At 39.2% G+C, this 18287-nt stretch overlaps 2 protein-coding genes across 5 annotated transcripts in view; both read left to right on the top strand.

Annotated features, from left to right (window-relative positions):
• The first annotated feature begins 6 nt into the window (after positions 1-6).
• slc35c2 (solute carrier family 35 member C2) lies at positions 7-13659 on the top strand. 4 transcript variants are annotated; one of them, XM_034145484.1, is made up of 10 exons: positions 7-87; positions 2473-2665; positions 2766-2916; positions 5464-5527; positions 5667-5739; positions 6824-6992; positions 8187-8270; positions 10381-10556; positions 10681-10810; positions 11884-13659. In XM_034145484.1, the coding sequence occupies exons 2-10, from the start codon at positions 2555-2557 to the stop codon at positions 12015-12017; spliced, it is 1092 nt and encodes a 363-aa protein (XP_034001375.1). In that variant the 5' UTR covers positions 7-87; positions 2473-2554; the 3' UTR covers positions 12018-13659. The 4 variants fall into 4 exon arrangements, with proteins under 4 accessions (XP_034001375.1, XP_034001372.1, XP_034001374.1 ...); XM_034145481.1 differs by having other exon boundaries at positions 2460-2665; XM_034145483.1 differs by lacking the exon at positions 7-87 and adding an exon at positions 468-694.
• A 3219-nt stretch (positions 13660-16878) lies between these two features.
• LOC117494310 (collagen alpha-1(XX) chain) overlaps positions 16879-18287 on the top strand; it is a 47312-nt gene continuing 45903 nt past the window's right edge. The window contains exon 1 of the mRNA XM_034145154.1: positions 16879-17004. The gene's annotated coding sequence lies outside the window, so the exon portion shown is untranslated. The remainder of the gene's footprint in view (positions 17005-18287) is intronic.

Genomic DNA, 18287 nt, shown 5'->3' with positions numbered 1-18287 from the left:
ATTTCTGCTCACCGCTACATACAGTTTAAGGTTGATAAACGAATGTTCTTCAGCTATATATTCAACCCCAGGTCAACATGACTAACGGTAGGTATCTTTAAGCATATTTCCTCTCATACTTCCCTTATTTTTCTTTAGTTTGCTGCCAGCAAATGTTGTTGTGTTGCAGGCCAAACTCAACTTAGAAAGATAACTATTTAACATACCAGTGTCTATGTGGTTCACCGCCATGCTACATTATAAATTCACCACTGGAAGACCGCGTTAATTAAATCTCACTTCCTTTGGGTGGGCCACATTGAAGAATGGTTCACACTCATTCGAGCAAAGTCTGCGGTTGTAATGCTTGTGACTTGTAAGTGAGAAATAAACCCGGCCTGCAGAGATGTATCAATGGAGTTCGCTATGTGGGTGTCGCCATACAAAAACAATGACACGTCCCGGTTCGGCGCACTGTCACTATTTGCAGAAGGCAGGGGATGTTGACAGCTTAAATAAACGTTATTGTCTACGCGAAGACATAACGGATTTGTTTCTTTAGAGAGTTAGCTAGCGTTAATTAACCTATACCAAATATACAATAGCAGGCAAATATCCACTAATGGGCTCCCGTTATAAAGTTACTTTGGTTACTAACAACTGGACAAACTCAGCATCTGCCATCTGTTGAGGGCAACCACTACACTGGCTATTGGTGAGTTCATTAGCTAATATAAGACGATGCTCTCTAGTTAATAATAGTGAACTGTTTATAGTTTGTAGGCTAACTGTGGCTAATGTGGGGGAATCTTGCTTACGTGGTTAAACAGCTAGCTAATAGTGGTTGCCAACTTAAGCTAACACTAATGTTGCCATTAAGCTAACAGTGCAGCAGGCTAATGTATAACTCTAATAACTAGCTAACTATCTAGCTACTTGTTCAGGTGTAACATCCCTATTCTCTGAATCAGAAACAGGTTTTTTTTTTACCAAGGTTTACACATACGAGGGATTTATCTTGGTGTATATAAACACAGTTAAAGAAGATGAAGTGTAAGAAAAACAACCAAAACTATTATAACATAATAAAATATAGGGAAATAAATAAATGAAATATAAATACACCAACAAATCCGTACAGTATCATATGAAAATACTAATAAAATAAAACAATACATGTGCAGTATTGTTATGTGGAGTAGTTTAGTTTAGTTTATTTTTTTCGAGCGTGTAAAACCAAAGAAAATACAAATGAAACAAAAGGTGATACAGACATGATACAGTACTATACAAATGAATGCAATAACAAAACGAAACATTTAATTAATAATTGAATAATCTGTAGTATCATTGTCTGATATCAATAATCAACAAAGCTTTAGCTAATTACACGTCCGAAAAGGGGTCGGAAGAAGTTTACACTTATTTAATCCGACCCCTTCTCCCCCTTTTTTTTTTTTTTTTTTTTTACATCTTAATATATGTTAAACGCGCACATGACCAATGAGGGCACGAGATAAGTTTGTGCACAAATGGAAGGCTGACAGGCAGGTAGGCCATCCAGTTATTTTAGCCGGGCCGGCTAAAATGATTGGTCGTACTTTTTACAGTATTACGGCTTCCACAGATGACATTTTTTTATGGATTTTTTGTCAAAGCACTGAAGATATTCATTGCTATCGGGATGTTAAGAGCATTCCATGGAATATAACAAAAAGTGTATCTCGAGCCGGTTTCTCAAACTTACCTTCCCCACCTTTAACATACAATATAAATGTATACTTATAATCTTGAATAATTTATATAATCATTCATATAATATATACAGGCAAGTTAGGACAATGGTCTCTATATATGTATATATATACATATGTACATACACAAATTCATACAAACACAAATTCATAAATAGAATACAAAACAAGAATATATACAGTTATGGTTTAGCAATTTCATCCCTGTACCTTGTGAGAATTGTGTCTTTATACCTCTTTTTGAATAGTTTTATGTTTGGACATCCCTTTAGCTCCTCACTCAAATTGTTCCAGATCTTCACCCCACAAACAGAAACACAAAAACTTGTCTTTGTTTTTTGCGCACCCTAACATTAGTGAATATAAATGAACCCCGTAAATAATAATTCCCTTGTCTTTCATTGAACAATATCTGAATATTTCCAGGTAATTGAACGTTTTTTGCCTTAAACATGATTTGTGCGATTTGGAATTCAACAAGATCTGACAGTTTTAATAATTTTAGCTCTAAGAATAATGGGTTTGTATGATCCCTATAGCCGACATTTTTAATAAGTCTTATTGCTCTTTTTTGTAGAATAAATAGGGATTGTGTTGTAGTTTTATAATTACTGCCCCAAACCTCTGCACAGTAACTTAAATGAGTAGGCAGCTGTGCAGATATTAACACCTTGTTTTCCCCCCCACCTCTTTCACCTTTGTCTCCCCCCCCCCCCTCTCTTGAAGCTATGGCTGATAGGAAGGGCTGCAGATTCAGTTTGGAGATGACATTTCTACATTAGCTGTCTTTTCTGGATCTTTCCTGATCCTGACAGACCTGTATGGCGTGCCCGGTCCAGTTCCTCTGCCGGGGAATTCGCACTGTTGGATTAGTTCTCCTATACTATGCCTTCTCTATAGGCATCACATTCTATAACAAATGGCTGATGAAGGTAAGTGAAGAGGTCTTAGGAACAGGACATGCAGGGTTTTCTCTTGGGTGTTAAAATCATCAAACCAGATTAACATAGCGTTTCTGTGTTTTTCTCACAGGGCTTCCACTATCCCCTCTTCATGACATTAGTTCATCTCGCCATCAACTTCTGCCTGACTGCTCTGACTCGAAGGGCCATGCAGTGCTGGACAGGGAAACCTCGCGTCATTCTGAGCTGGACAGATTACCTCCATAAAGTGGCTCCTACAGGTGAGATTTTAGTGGAGAGTTTTACATAACTGTTCAGAATGCATCAGTCTCTGCAGCGAACACATGATAAGAAAAGCAACTGATAGTCAGCTCTTATCATGTTCAGTTTACTTTGACTAAAGTCCATTTCGACGCATACATCACATGATGTAATGTATGCGTCGAAATGGACTTTAATTTACATCACACATGAGGGGATAGTAAAAGATTAAAATAAGCCCACATTGCAATCATCACAAGCTTATATATATATTAAACCTGATGTGTTTTTAATTGGGCAGAAACTTTTGAAGTGGATTGCACATTTTCTGTTTTGTCTTTAAAGGAGGCCTTTTATGCGCATTTTCAGTTACACAAATGTATTTTGACATGTCTCCATGCTTTAGTGTCCAAAAAGCTCTTTATTTTTCTCATACTGCCTGTGCTGCAGCACCTCTTTTCACCCTCTGTCTGAAACCAGAGCCCAGTCTGCTCTGATTGGTTAGCTGCCTGGCTGGCTCTGTTGTGATTGGTCAACTGCTTAGAGATGTCCGACCCCTTAGCAAATCACGTACAATGTGTTGGAGTGCTTGCCAATAGATCCGTGAGTGTTAGATAGTGATGTCATAATGTTACTGAAGTAGGGTTGGGTACCGAAATCCGGTACCGGTTCCAACATTTCGATTCCATCGGTATCGTTTAGAAATGTTAGTTTCGGTTCTGCTTATCGATTCCTAAGGAAATGCATCTCGCCGCTTTCTGTACTGTTAGACGGGGGCCGGGCGTGTAGCGAGCACATGATGTCAGTATTGTTTATGAAGCAGGGTATAGAAAAAAATGATTGAAATGAAAATACAATGTATGTACTTTTACAAACAGTGAGCAGCTGGGCAGCTGTAGCATGTGTATTGACATGTGTTGGACACAGACTGTATGGTTGGACTCTGTCTCACAGGCAGGTTGCCGTGTAACATCAGAGGAGACTGGGCCAATTGTACATTCTCAAACTGCACCACTTAGAACTAACTAAACAATGCAGAGATTATTTTAATATAATTGTATTCAATAACCGCAACAAAATTAAACAGTATTAAAGGAGAGGTGTCATGGCCATTTCCACTGATCATAATTCCATTGTTGAGGTATACTAAAATAGATTTATACTGTGCATTTTTCCAAACTCACATTGGTTTCTCATACAGCATCTCTGTAAAGTGTGTGTATTCAGCAGTATTCACTCTCTCCACTAAACGGCTCGTTGTAGCTCCAATAGCTAGCCCCCACCCTCCCTGTGAGCACAGTGTGCTCTGATTGGTCGGGACGTTGTGAATCGCGCTGAGCTCCGTGGAGGTGTTGTTTCCTTGTTTAGGATACATAGCGAAACACAGCCAAACTCATCCTGAGCACACACAAAGTCACATCCGAAGTAAAAACAATAAGTGTGGCTTGATATTGAGTAAGAAAAAGGTTGATAAACGCTGTGAGAATGGGTCTGCAGAGAGAATTTCGCCGCGATCTCAACTGTCTGTTATCAGCCTGCAGCCAGGGAGGAGAAATCAGCAGAGCTGCCTGCACTGAATGTGTGTGTGTGAGGAAGTCCGTCAATCAGCGGGGGCTTAGCGTAATGGCTCCGCGGACGTAACTTAACGGCTCCACGGATTGGTCCATTTGGTTCCGGGGACCGCATGACCGTATCGCGTCATAGCTCTGGGCGTGGCTACTGGGTATCCACACGTCACGATGCCCAGGAAGAACATGAGAAAGTTCCAACGAGGCGTTTTGGGGAGGTATTTTCTGTGTTAGAGTTTTACTCCCTACAGGGTGTACTTTGAGGGTTTTTGACTCTGCAGACCGTTTACATGCAGAAAAACCTTCATAACACACAAGGGGACGGGTAATAACCGGAAAAGCATGACACCTCTCCTTTAAGTGATTTGTAAATAGGAATACAGATATGACTTTATGATTTCATAAATATATTTTTCTCCCAGTGAAATTGGCATGGGACTTATTTTTACCCTCTCAAAGAACCGGAATCGAGAACCGAAAAGAACCTGAATTGAAAAGCAGAACCGGAATCAGAACCGGAATCGTTAAAATCCAAACGATACCCAACCCTATACTGAAGTAAGAAAAGGAGTCCAATGGAGGAGATTCAGACAGTGGGGTAGGGCAGTGTGTGGGAGAGAAACTCCCTCTAAAGGGAACACAGGGATTTTAGCCTTTGCAGACCATTTACATGCACAGAAACCTATAGAACACACTACAGGAAAGGATAATCCCAAAATGCATAATAGAGCCCATTGGACATTTCACAAGACCACATGAACCGTGTGTTATGGAGGCATATTGAATGATAATGCATAATGCAACACATTTTTCTTTAGGATGCATTTCATCAACAGTCATAAAACATTATAGTTAGTTGAAAGTGTAAAATGCCAACATTTGAATGGCAATAACACGTTATATATGTGGTAAGTGTTAAAGATGGTTGCAAAGTAGTGATACAAGAACCCCATTTATTGCATTTGTGTTTAACTCCTCAATTCTGTCCCTATGACCCAGCCTTGGCAACAGCACTGGATATTGGACTCTCCAACTGGAGCTTCCTCTTCATCACCATTAGCTTGTAAGTGTTTTTCTTCAGATTGTGTAAAAGAGGATGCTACTTTAATTCAAACTGAAACACTTAAGGTTATACACATTGTAAATACCCAGTTATGGTTTGTTCCATACTTAAGTGTGGCTATTGTTTTGTGTCATTCAAGGTACACCATGACCAAATCTTCAGCAGTGCTTTTTATCCTTTTTTTCTCTCTGGTGTTTAAACTAGAAGAGCCGGTGAGTGACCTTTTTCTCCAACTTCAATCACTTGTTGAAATCATTTGTTGATATCATTCTTTCTTCCTTATTATGTTCCCTTCATAGTTGTAGTGCATAGTGGCTGTAAGGAAATGGCCTTTTATCAGATAATGTGCAGCAAAGGCAGAAGTGAAAGTGATTGTTGGGACAAAGGGCAGAAACCTGCGGAGTGTTCTCGTGATTAAATCAAATTGATTTGACTAACCCTTCACCGTCTCACCTCACTCAGTGCCTGGATTTGAAAGGAGCCACAGAAAAGCTTGTATGAAATAGATCCTATCACCGCTCTGATTGTTAGAGCACTGCAGAGTAAAGAGGCAGATAATGGGTGTCCTGCTGTGTGGACATTCTAAATGGGACCATATATGTTACGTAATTATACGTTATATATATCTTTTTATATAAATGGACATATTCATATAAGGCTCACATGCAGAGTGAGATGTGAGCATTAAATCACCAGTCTCCTAGCAACAACAACCAATGCCTGCATGAAACTTTAGTGAAGAGAGTTCTTAAAGTTGACATTTAGGCAATAGTTACATTTAACTAAGTTTTATCAGCACATAGCTGAAATAATGATATGTAGTATCTATATCCTTCTGCAGTCTAATTTGAGGGGAACTAGAATTAGCAGGACACATATGTGTGGGTTTGCTAATGTGGGCTGTATAGTCATTTATTGACATTTACAAATTGTGCTACAGATAATGTTCTGTTAATGCTAGATTATTAAAGCAAGCAGCAAAGCCATGGCCAGCTAATCCATTTAAACTGATCACATTATTAGTGGCAAATTCAGTTCCCATTCATGAACAGAAAAGAGCTAAGGAAGGCCAACACAGCCTGAAGATGTGTGACATCACTAAGAAAGCCCATTCAAAATATGATATCAACAAAATATATGTAATATACTTTAAAGTGCGTGATTGTAATTGTGGACAGATACACAAGTGCTTTTTCCCTTTTCACTTTCTATCCATTAAAAAATGGATTTCTAGCCTTTTTGGTCTTGGATTTCCTCTTTTTTCTCTTACTGTCTCTCCTTGTCTCTCTCTTTCAGAACCCATTCCTGGTCGTGGTGGTCCTGCTGATCTCCAGCGGTCTGTTCATGTTTACATTTGAGTCCACCCAGTTCAACCTGCAGGGCTTCAGCATGGTGCTGCTGGCCTCCTTTATCGGCGGGATCCGCTGGACCCTCACTCAGGTCCTCATGCAGAAAGCAGAGCTGGGTCAGTGTTGAGTCACACTCTGTAAAATGATTCAATTATGTGTAGCAGTCCTGTTTATAGGTGCTTTTCTTAAACACAACCAACACTTACATTCGAATAGGACCTTTGGCACACACATCCAGCCACAATACTCACACCGGAGTACTTTTCCCGTTTAGTTCCGTTAGTACCCCTTATTTTGCGTTCACACCAAAAAGAGTACTTAGTGCAGGGAACTTTTACCCCCATGTTTAGTGCCTGCTTGAGAGGTGGTACTATCCTGGGGGGAAAAAAGTACCAATTGGCTGGGCGAATTGCAAACCACGCCCCGTAAAACTCTGAAAAGTTTTGTGAAGCCGCCATTGTATTTGCTGGCATTAGCATTATTAGCATTAGCATTAGCACCAACGGAGAGAGACTAACTTATGGCAACACAAAAAAAAACATGGGAGCGGTGGAGATGAGGAGGTGTCGGCGTTCTGGCGATTTACTCGGAAGGCTTGAGTAGAAGCTGCTGAGAGTCCCAGCAGCTTCTACTGAAGCCAGTCCCCAACTCCGGGGACATCCGGCCGGGGACTTCGGGTGGCAGCATACGCCTTGAAGTGGTTTGCGGCCTGCCAGTAAACCCAAAGCAGAAGAAGAAGACGAAGTGACGTCAGCGGCTTCATTTGCGTAATCTTCCCTCAGGGAACTTATTCCGGTGTGAACGCGATCTGTACTTAGTTCCATGGGGGTACTAAGTGCCAGGCACTAAGTGCCGGCACTAAGTACAGCAAAGTACTTGAAGTAAGATATGTTAAAGATGAATAAACCATTTCTTTAAAACATTTGAAAGTGGCATGTTGAATAGAAAATGTCAAATGATAAAAATGTTTACAACAAGATTTTGGCTGTTTAGTCAAAAGACTTGTCAAACTTTTCATCTAGTCATTTTCATTGATTTTGTGATAAGCAAAGCAGCCCTCTCGCCTTGAATGAATGATAGATAATATAGTGGCCATTTATATTTACCAATATAATATATATATATATATATATATACATATATATATATATAAAAAAAGAATCGGACAAAAACCTCTGACTATTCGGTGCACCTCATTTTGTGTTTTCTTTAATGTTTTGCCATGAACCTGAGGAATTGATTTTGAAGACTGATGCAAGCCTATTACCAGTACTTTCTCCTCTTAATTCTTTTGTTCTGCTCTCCTCCAGGCCTTCAGAACCCAATAGATACTATGTACCACCTCCAACCTCTTATGTTTGTTGGCCTCTTTCCCCTCTTCCTGTATAATGAAGGTGAGTACAGTCTTAATCTGTGCTTTTCAAATCCTTGCTTTGTCCTCACTGCAGTCAACTAAACTAAAGGTACTTGTGGAAAAATGTCATTAACCATGTTTCTGTTTGCATATTTGTATGCACATTTGGAAGTATTACATTGGCAAGTGTCAGTAAAAGTCCCTAAACGGGGAAACAAAGTTTTACATGTGTTTGTTTGATTTGTGGTTTTGACCTTTGTTTATTGAACCCAGAATTTGAAGAAGGAAATGCCCACTACATTTAGTATACAGTATTCCCCCCCCATAAAAACAAGTATGGCATTTTGTAAACAAGTGTTACAAACCAACACATTTAAGGAATATTTGGTAGTTATGACCAGGGGCCTCATTTATAAACAATGCGTACGCACAAAAGATGGCGTACGCCAGTTTCTACGCACTGTTTGCGATTTATAAAAATCTAACTTTGACGGGAAAATGTGCGGTCCTCCACGCAAACTCTGACCCATGCGTACGCACTAAGCACAAAAACGGGAGAGACGAGAAACTGCGACACCGTTGGCAGAAGGAAGAATGGAGAGAAATATGTGGAAATAATACCATAAATAAAATGTTACCTCTCATTTATCATATATGAAGAATTCATTTTCAAACATTGATTAAAGCCAATCTTAAAATGATTAAACAAACGCCTGTTTGAGACTCCTCAGTCCACACAAAAACATAACTTGGAGAAATAAATAAATACGGAAATGTTATTGATCACCCCTCGATTATGTTCTCTTGTTAAGAAATGTATTCTCATAAATGATGCTGTAAGCAGGAGGACAGAATTACTTTAAACTGACGCCGTTTTGCATTTCTATAGGTTGTATAGATACGAGCATGGTTTTATATACTATCACGTTTAATCATGTTTTATGCCATTCGCCAAGACTTGATAAGTCGCTCGTAAAACACAGGAGGTATGGAAACTAAGAACACCATATGTGGTAAATTGTACAGCTAATATAACACAACCCATTAGTTGTATTTCCTTTAACTGGTGGATTATGGATATATAGTTGCTGATCGACAGCTGGAACACAAACCACCAAATACAAACAAATAATTCAGATCCAGTCGCCATGACTCCACTCCGGAGGGATTCCCCGATCATTTCTTACAGTTTCTCATCAAGGGGGTGTCTCCTGTCCCCGGTACAAACACACTGCCTGAGGAAGGTTAGGCTATGTGTATTTTTTTTTGTCATTAACTTTTTTCGGACCACTTATTTATTTATTTTGGAGACGATCCGACCTCCATGCTGCTACTCTGGTTCAAACTGCATCCACCAAACAATATGATTGATCTCGACCTCCCCAAAAGAACCAAAATCTGACACGGTGTGAGATGTCTTTTTTAGCTGTTCGGTCGTAATTTCCTGCGATCTTCTTCATGCAGTCAGTCAAAATGAATGAATGAATGGGCGTTTCTTTGACTATTTATAGGCAATTATGGGCGTTACGAGAAGCCCGCAAAAGCTGCGCCGCATTTCGAGTTGATTGTGATTTATAAAGGGAAACAGGCGTAGGATGTGCCGTACGCAAGTCCTGTGCCGGTACGCAGTCTTTTATGAATCGGAAAGTGTCGGTGCGTATTTATGTGCTTTGTCCTACGTAAGCAACCTTCCTACGCCAATCCTACGCAAGGCTTTATAAATGAGGCCCCTGGACTGATGTCAGCGAAAAGATTTAACTCAGTCAAATTGAAAAATAGCATAAATACATTATTTTCTGGTAGTTTTTGTTGTTTTTTGATGGGGACATTTTTGTCCTCATAGGAAACAACTTTTTCAAATCAGAATTGGTTTTGTTACCAAGTAGGTTTACACATATGAGGAATTTGCTTTGGTGTAAATGGTGATACAGAAACACAGACAGAAGAACAGGTTGTTGTTTTTTTTTTTTTAAATGGGGCGAAAAATAATACTATCATAAAAACTATTTTAAAAACAAGTGAGCCATAAAGGCTATGTGACCTTTACAATGAATTTGACTTGAACATCCTGGTGTATGAATGGACCGAGAACTTGTATATAATCCATGGAAACATCATTGTACATTCTTCTCTCTCCATCTTGTTTTCAGGACTGAGCCTCAGCACCTCAGAAAAGTTATTCCGAGTGACGGAGCTCTCTCCTCTCCTGTATTCTCTCATCACGCTGAGCATCGGCGGCATACTGGCCTTCGGTTTAGGCTTCTCAGAGTTCCTGCTGGTCTGCCGGACCTCCAGCCTCACGTTATCCATTTCAGGGATTTTTAAGGTATTTTTATAATTGTTTTAAGTAAAAACGTCATACACAGGACTACATCTTGTGTCCTAATGTTGTTCAGATCTATCCAATGACCTCTTTCTTTCTCTCGATGTGTGGTGTTGTTTTCCTGTAGGAGCTGTGCACTCTACTGTTGGCAGCTGCTCTGATGGGAGACAGAATGAACATGATAAATTGGCTGGGATTCGCCGTGTGTCTGTGTGGCATTTCATTGCACGTGGGACTCAAGACATATTATTCCAAAAGTAGGTGTTCATTTCATTGTTATTGTTCATAATACTGTTAAAATGTATTTTGGCAATAGCATATTAATAACCCTGTGCTCTACTAGGGAATTTTTTTATTTTTCATGTTTCATTTTTCCTTAACTTAAAGTTAAATGCATATGGCATACATTTTGGTAAGCTTGTGAGCTTGTTAACATTTAACTTTAAAGGGCCCATGTCATGCTTTTTCTGGTTATTACCCGTCCTCTTGTGTGTTATGTAGCTTTTTCTGCATGTAAACGGTCTGCAGAGTCACAAACCCTCAAAGTACACCCTGTAGCGAGTAAAACTCTAACACAGAAAAGACCTGTCTATGCTGCCCCAGAACGCCTCGTTGGGGTTTTCTCTTTTTCTTCCTGGGTACAGTGACGTGACCATGCCCAGGTCCAAATGGACCAATCCGTGGAGCTCCTCACACACACACACTCACTCAGCCGTATCTTTTCTCAGCCGCGATACTCCGCGGAGTTTCGCCGGCACACTCAACCTTATATTTTCTCAGCCGCAGCTGCGTGGATCTCCACTCACAGTTCGCCACACACTCACGTGTGTGTGCTCAGGCTGAGTTCATGCTGAGTTTCGCGTTGTCTCGCTGTCTCCAGGACACGACACCAGTAATCCAGCTCACACTGTCGGCTCCTCGAGTCTCAAAGGGCGGAGCAGCGAGCACCGCAACGTCCCGCCAACACGGCACCCAGACCCCACGCAGCATTCTCATCTGTTTGTCATTACTGGTGTTATTTTCTGGTTGCTAACGCCATTGTAACACATAATCACTGATGTTCCACTGTAACGGTGGTGAACTCATCAGAACAGAGTGGGCGAGCTGACCAATCAGAGCACAGTGGGCTCATAGGGAGGGGGGGGGCAGGAGCTCCAACAAGGCGTTTAGGACAGAGAGTGAATACACATACTATACAGAGATGCTGTATGAGAAACCAATGTGAGTTTGGATGATAAATCTATTCTAGTATACCTCAACAATGGAATTATGATCAGTAGAAATGGCCATGACATGGGACCTTTAACATTTTGTTCTATTTTCCCGACAGATAAGGGACCATCTTTAAGGCAGCTCAACAGTAAGAGCCCGGAGCTGGAGCTGCCATTACTGCGGCAGAACGGAGACGATTCAGCTGCTGAATTCAACGATGAAGATGAGGAACAAGAAATCACTCTGCACTAACAGCATAGGATATGGGCCCACGATTTCCATTGTCTTTCCTTTACTCTTCACCAGATGTTTTGAACATTGACATCAACGTTGGGACACACTGCCACCAAAAGAGTAACTAACTCTTCTCCTACACCAATCATGTCTTCAGGCCAAGCCCGGGCCTCATTATGTAGCTCTACATTAACTGGGGACTTGACACAAGTTATGATCTTGTGCCTTAGGGAATCTTCTGAAAAGGTAGCTAATACATGCAAGTGTCAACAAAGTATGATAAATGGGGAACGAGAGGGTGTTGAAAGAATACTTTGACAGCTTGAATTGTAGTTGGTCATTTGTCTTTGCTAGATACTTGTCATCTTCTTGCATTGTTGTAAACCAAAGGATGAGAAATAGTTTGATGGGGTTACACATGGGTGCAAACTTGTCAAATGTTGGTGAAAATCGTTGTTTTGAATTCAGACTACCGCAAAAAAAATCTGCGTTTGAGTTGTGACATTGCTCGTATGTATGAAAACACAGTTTAGCTTTAGGTGTAACTGACCTGTTGCTGGGGTGCACTCTGGTATTATATACAATTACTAATCTTACTTTTTTCGTAAGTGCCTTGAACTGATGCTGCCCTATACATTAATTTTGAAGCTGTAATATGACACATTTTAAAGCTTATTTTCAACACATTTTCTTCTCTGGCGGGCCTTAGGGGTTTCATTTTTTCTTTTTTCTTAACCTTTTTCACCCGGGTGACTTTGCACCCCTGTTTTCCAGTGTCTGGTTTAGGAAAAATCCACTTCAAGTGAAGGTGTCCCGGTATCCCTGGAACCCAGATTGGGTACAAGGGTAGCGTCATTTCAGATTCAGTATTATGTCATTTCTATCCGTTAGTCATGTAGCCCGACTTATTTAAATGTTACTGTGTAAAAACTAGATCTGAGTTAAACACTGCACAAAAGAAATCAATACATGCAGATACATTTAAAGGTTTGTAGGGCAGCAAGTAATTTACATTATCAATTAAAAATATATATTCAGATACCAGGAAGAGGACAAAGAATGCATCAAACCATCACATTTGAGAAGAAAATAAATAGGAAATATTTGGCATCTTTTTCTTCAAAAATCACCTTAATGATGAATGAATTGCTGATTAAGACCAAAGAATGAGTCAATGTCTGGACTGGTGGGAGAAAGCCCCTTATAACATGCTATGATGGTGTATGTATTGATATTGGAAGATGTCACAATATGATCATTTTAATGATGGTTACTTTAAAAGCTCATTTCATTCAAGTAAAACTCAGCTGGGTTTGAGACCACTTATTGAGTCTAAACGTAATGGTATCTAGCCATTATGTAAAGAGTTGTGAAATGGCTTTGCCTTAATGTGCCTTGTCGATGTGACAGCAGTCAATAAGCCTCATTTCAAATAACTATTTAGGATCATAATGGAATCCAGGATTGTGTAGCTGAGGTTATTGATATTAAAGCCATTGCACAGGAAAAACATTTTTGTAAATTATAGAATTGTACAAAATTCAGGAAAAAAATGACTTTTTGAAAATGTTTGTTTTTTCTTTTCAGAATAACACTTTAAAATGTCTGATTTACAGGGACGGAAGATGCCAAAATAAAAGAGATACATGAGTCAAATGAATTATTTGACATTAAAGACCATATCTTCTGCTGCAATGACTGCGATTGAGTTACACAATATAACTTAAAAGACATTACCAGCCCTGACCTAGTTGACCTGCCAGCCTAGATTTATAGTTTAGCCTCAGAGTATGGATGCCTTCCAACACAGCTGTTTTGAAACTATTTAAGCGTACTCTAATGCAGTCTTCATGGAATAAGAAGTGCCTGAGATGGATCCATCTTCTCTGCAAGGTATTGGTTTTCAGCCACTGCACTATGGTCACCAGGGTGTGGTCAAATAGATGAGTAACTGAATACAAATTACTAGAAACATTTTGTAATTTGTTAAATGGATTGCCTTACAAATGATACAGTTAATATTTGAGTATAAGTATTAAGTATTAGATACCCCCTTAGGAAACGAAAAGCGGTTTATACCTGCACCTTTAGGGTATTTACTGGGTGCTTGCAGGGTATTTTAGAGGAAATGAGTCATTGCTTATACTCTAAGTATTTTATATAACATGTATGACACCAGGGCCGTATCCACCATTGAGGTCACCGAGGTCCGGACCTCGGTAATAATTTCCGAGCTGCGTATAAAAAAACTTGTGAAATAACGGCACTAAACGGGGTTCTTTGTAGTACTTCCATTTACTGACAATGGGGGGCGCTGCATAACTACGTAGCCTCGATTAAAGCAAACAGAAGAAGACGACATGTATCAACAAACCACCGCAGCCCGGACTTGTATCGGAGCAGCGGAGGAGTGATGAGGTATCTAGAGATCTGAGTCCAGCGGGCTGCTTGTGTTTCTGTTCATCAGGACATCATATGACCAGCAGATCCTGTGTGAACGCTCTACGTTAGTCAGTGGACGTCTGACAACATGCACACTAACTTATATTGCAGCTATAGGCTATACTTTGGTTTAAATTGCGGGAATAAACAAGCTAGAGAGCTACAGTTAATTATATTCATCCAATGTCAGAAGGATTACCTTTTAACAAACGTTTTAATGCTTTTCTTTCATTTCAATTTGAGTAAAACATTGAAGATATAACATTGTATTGTTTTCTTTTTACGCTGACTCAGATATAATGAAAAGACTACGCCAGTCGAAGCTCAGCTTTGGTAAGGAAGAGACAGGACAGGCAGAGAGAAAGAGAGAGAGAAAGTGATGGAAGTCAGGGAGGAACTGCAGGTACAGTCACACAAAATAATGTAGGCTTAATAACCCCATCTATCTAGCTATCTAGTTATCTATTTATCTATCTATCTATTTATCTATCCATCTATCTATTTATCTATCCATCTATCTATCTATTTATCTATCTATTTATCTATCTATCTATCTATTTATCTATCTATCTTCATTTACAATATAGACAATAGGCATACTTTTAACAACATACATCTATTGCAGTTATGATGTCATAATAACATACAATTGTATAAAACACAATTTGCTTACATCTTTGTTCTCTTTTGAGAATCAAACAAAACAGATTTTTATTTTAAAAAGAATGCAAACAAGTGAAATGAACTAAATTGCTGAATTGCTTTTAATTCACTGGCAGGAGCGACAAGTGAGGAGGAGCAAAAAGTGAACAACGAGGGAGAGACTGAACAAAGAGAAAGAGTAGAGGACAGAGAGAGTAATGAACAGGAAGAAGACAGAGAGACTAAAGAAGATGGAAGAGAGGGGGCAGGTTATGGAAAGGAGAGAGACATGGAAAATGAATGTTGACAATGTTTTGTGATCATTTTAGCCTCTTCTGCATGTCCAGATCATTAATAGTAACAATCAACTGATTCTTATGCATTACACTTTCAAAAATAATTTATGCTGCAGCCCACTGACATGGTTTGAAATCAATATATTATCCAATTTGTGACCCCCCACAGGACTTAAAAAGCACCTAACTAGATCATGGAAATCCCAAAAATCACGGGGGAGTACACCCCCGAACCCCCCTAGCATGTTTGGACCTCGGTATTTAGCAAATCCTGGATACGGCCCTGTATGACACTGATGTGTTTTTCTTTTGGGATGTGTCTAAAAACGAATAAACAGGTTACCTGGGGTAAAAAAATCTTTCTCAATTGCACAGCTATACAAATGTTGTATTGATATCTAAGGGTGGACAACTTACAGTTATACAGTTTGAAAATGAAGCAATAACAAGATATGTGCTGTTCTTTTCCTCTTTCAATTACATTACATTACATGTCACTTGTTAGACGCTTTTATCCAAAGCGACTTACATACTCAATACTGTGGACAATCCCCACAGGAGCAATTTGGGGTGAAGTGTCTTGCCCAGGGACACAACGACATGCTGACTGCAGTGGGGTTTGAACCTGTGACCCCCTGATCCGAACACCAACGCACAACCCACTGCACCACACGCCTCCAATTACACAGTTAAATTGGTGTGTGGGCTGGATTATGAAATATCCTCCACGTAAATTAACCATACACTTTAGAGTGAAAAAAAGATCTCATGAAACACCTTCAATCAAGACAAAATTCATATTGCGTATCTACAGTTGGTCAAATCAAGTCTACTTTGCCATATTTGAAAGACGTATCAAACATGTAATCAGGGAAAATGTCAGAATGTAACTATCATTTGATATCACATTTTCTAAACGAAATCGAGGCTGATTATAGTGGGTTTCTTTTTTATTTGAACCAGATTTTCTACAAACCAACCATATGGTCTCTGAAAGCAATACATTCAGATATACTTTGTCAACCCTGTACACATGTCACATACTATAGCAACAGTTCTATGCTGTATGTAGAAAAGTGATGTTATCAGAATCAGATGTATTGCCAAGTAGGTTCAAACATACAAGGAATTTGCTTTGGTGTATAATAGTGCATTTGTAAACACACAAAGAAAGAAAGAAATGAAGTTGTAGAAAAGGAACAAACAGAACTATTTAAAACCAATATTTTCTAAATATTATCAAGTTGATTAAAGGGTTGTGCATTTTTAAAAGAGTTTAACAGACATGTGAATATACAAGGAATATGCAACGTTTGTGGAATATGAGGAATGGTTTGAATCCTTTAAAAGTCAGGGGGTTACAGGTTCTTGAAAGAAGCAGATATGCTTAGCTGGGTTAGCTGACCTCACCGTAGCCTCTTTAGCTGAGGCTTCCCGGGTGCCACGCCCCTGCTGCGGCAGCGGGAGGGCCTCTCTTCTCGGGTTTCACGGAGTTCAGATACAACCTGACGCAGGGAGACGGCTCCTCACACTGTTTAGCGGAACTGTTGCTTGTTGACATCCCACTTCTGGAATGCTGTGTGCAGTCACTGGGAAGGAATAACTTGGACTCACCTCACCGACAGGTAAGAGCTCACCTGGCTCTGGGGAAAGCGAGGAAAAGTTGTAACAATTGCATGTTAAACTAGCTCTGTTTCAGGTAAACGACTGAAATAGGCTAACGCTAACTTTATATCTTGTGTGTGTGTGTGCCTTCTTTTTATCAAAATGATTGTTAAATATCCTACCTGAGAAGAGAGTGGACAGTTCGTTTTCAAACTCTTTGTAAAATATGCACACAAAAAATCAATTGTCAGTAGGCCTATTTAAATACAAAGTTTAAATCTCTGGGCTTTTTAAGCATTGCAGTGATAAGCACGAGCTAATGTGCGCAATTAGTGCGTAGTTCGTTGCGTCAATCATTAAACACTCTCTTTTGGTTGTCCCTAATGTATAATTAGTTCATATTAAATGTATATAACACTTTTAGAATGATATATTCTGCAAAACATCAAATACACAACAATTATTATCAAGGTAAAAATAGTATCACTTCATTTTAAAGTGTTGTAACAGTTATAATAGTGCTATTGTAGCCTACTTAGTAGGCTACTGTAAATTCCATATTCATAGGGCTTCAGTTTTTCATTAAAACCCATCTTTTAAGGGGCTTTTGATTTTAATTAGAGTCTTTATAAAATAAAAGAATGCATGTAAGTTTCTAATATGTATTCAAAGATGTTTGTGAAGAAGAGTGTTACCAAATTGATTCTTAAAAATGTTTTATTTTGCTCTTGCATTTCTTCAGTTTTTATTATTTGAAATAGTATGGCTAACTGTTAGTACATTCTTATTAATACATTAAAACAAAAAGTTGTATCAAACACTGCATCCAGCACCGTATTCCTCCCTATAGTAGTGGGTGTGTGATTAACATCACTTTCATACTACTCAGTGTGCATACTCTCTATACAATCATTTTCAAGTCAGCTAGAGCCTCTCTATGTTAATGTAATGAGGGTTTGCTGTTATACTTCAGAGTCTTTACAATCAGCATGATGACAACATTGAGCTTTAATATCTTTTTAAAAATCTGATTCCCAAAATATCATATTGCACATGTTTTTTCTCAACTTCACAAGAAGCCAATAAACTAAGTTATTTTGTGGTGGTGTCTTTTTTGTCTAGTGAGATCACTCCAAAGTGTGAACAAATCAGAACAACATAAGCGTTAAAAACAACCACTTTTGTTGATTTAATTAATTCCATTGTCAGATTCACAAATGTTAAGGGCTCTCTCCTCTTCAACATTAAGTTAACCCTTAGATGCATAAGTGGGTCTTTTTGGACCCGGTGAGGTGGTTTTCTT

Source organism: Trematomus bernacchii, unplaced genomic scaffold, assembly GCF_902827165.1.
Source record: "Trematomus bernacchii unplaced genomic scaffold, fTreBer1.1, whole genome shotgun sequence".
Lineage (NCBI taxonomy): Eukaryota > Metazoa > Chordata > Actinopteri > Perciformes > Nototheniidae > Trematomus > Trematomus bernacchii.
Note: the sequence above shows the minus strand (reverse complement) of the source record. Positions and strands in the feature narration are given on the sequence as shown.

Coding starts and splice junctions, on each gene's coding strand:
- slc35c2 (XM_034145484.1), top strand. CDS start 2,555: ATGGCGTGCCCGGTCCAGTTCCTCTGCCGGGGAATTCGCACTGTTGGA. Junction 5,528..5,666: donor CTCTTCATCACCATTAGCTT/GTAAGTGTTTTT, acceptor GTGTCATTCAAG/GTACACCATGACCAAATCTT. Junction 5,740..6,823: donor TGTTTAAACTAGAAGAGCCG/GTGAGTGACCTT, acceptor TCTCTCTTTCAG/AACCCATTCCTGGTCGTGGT.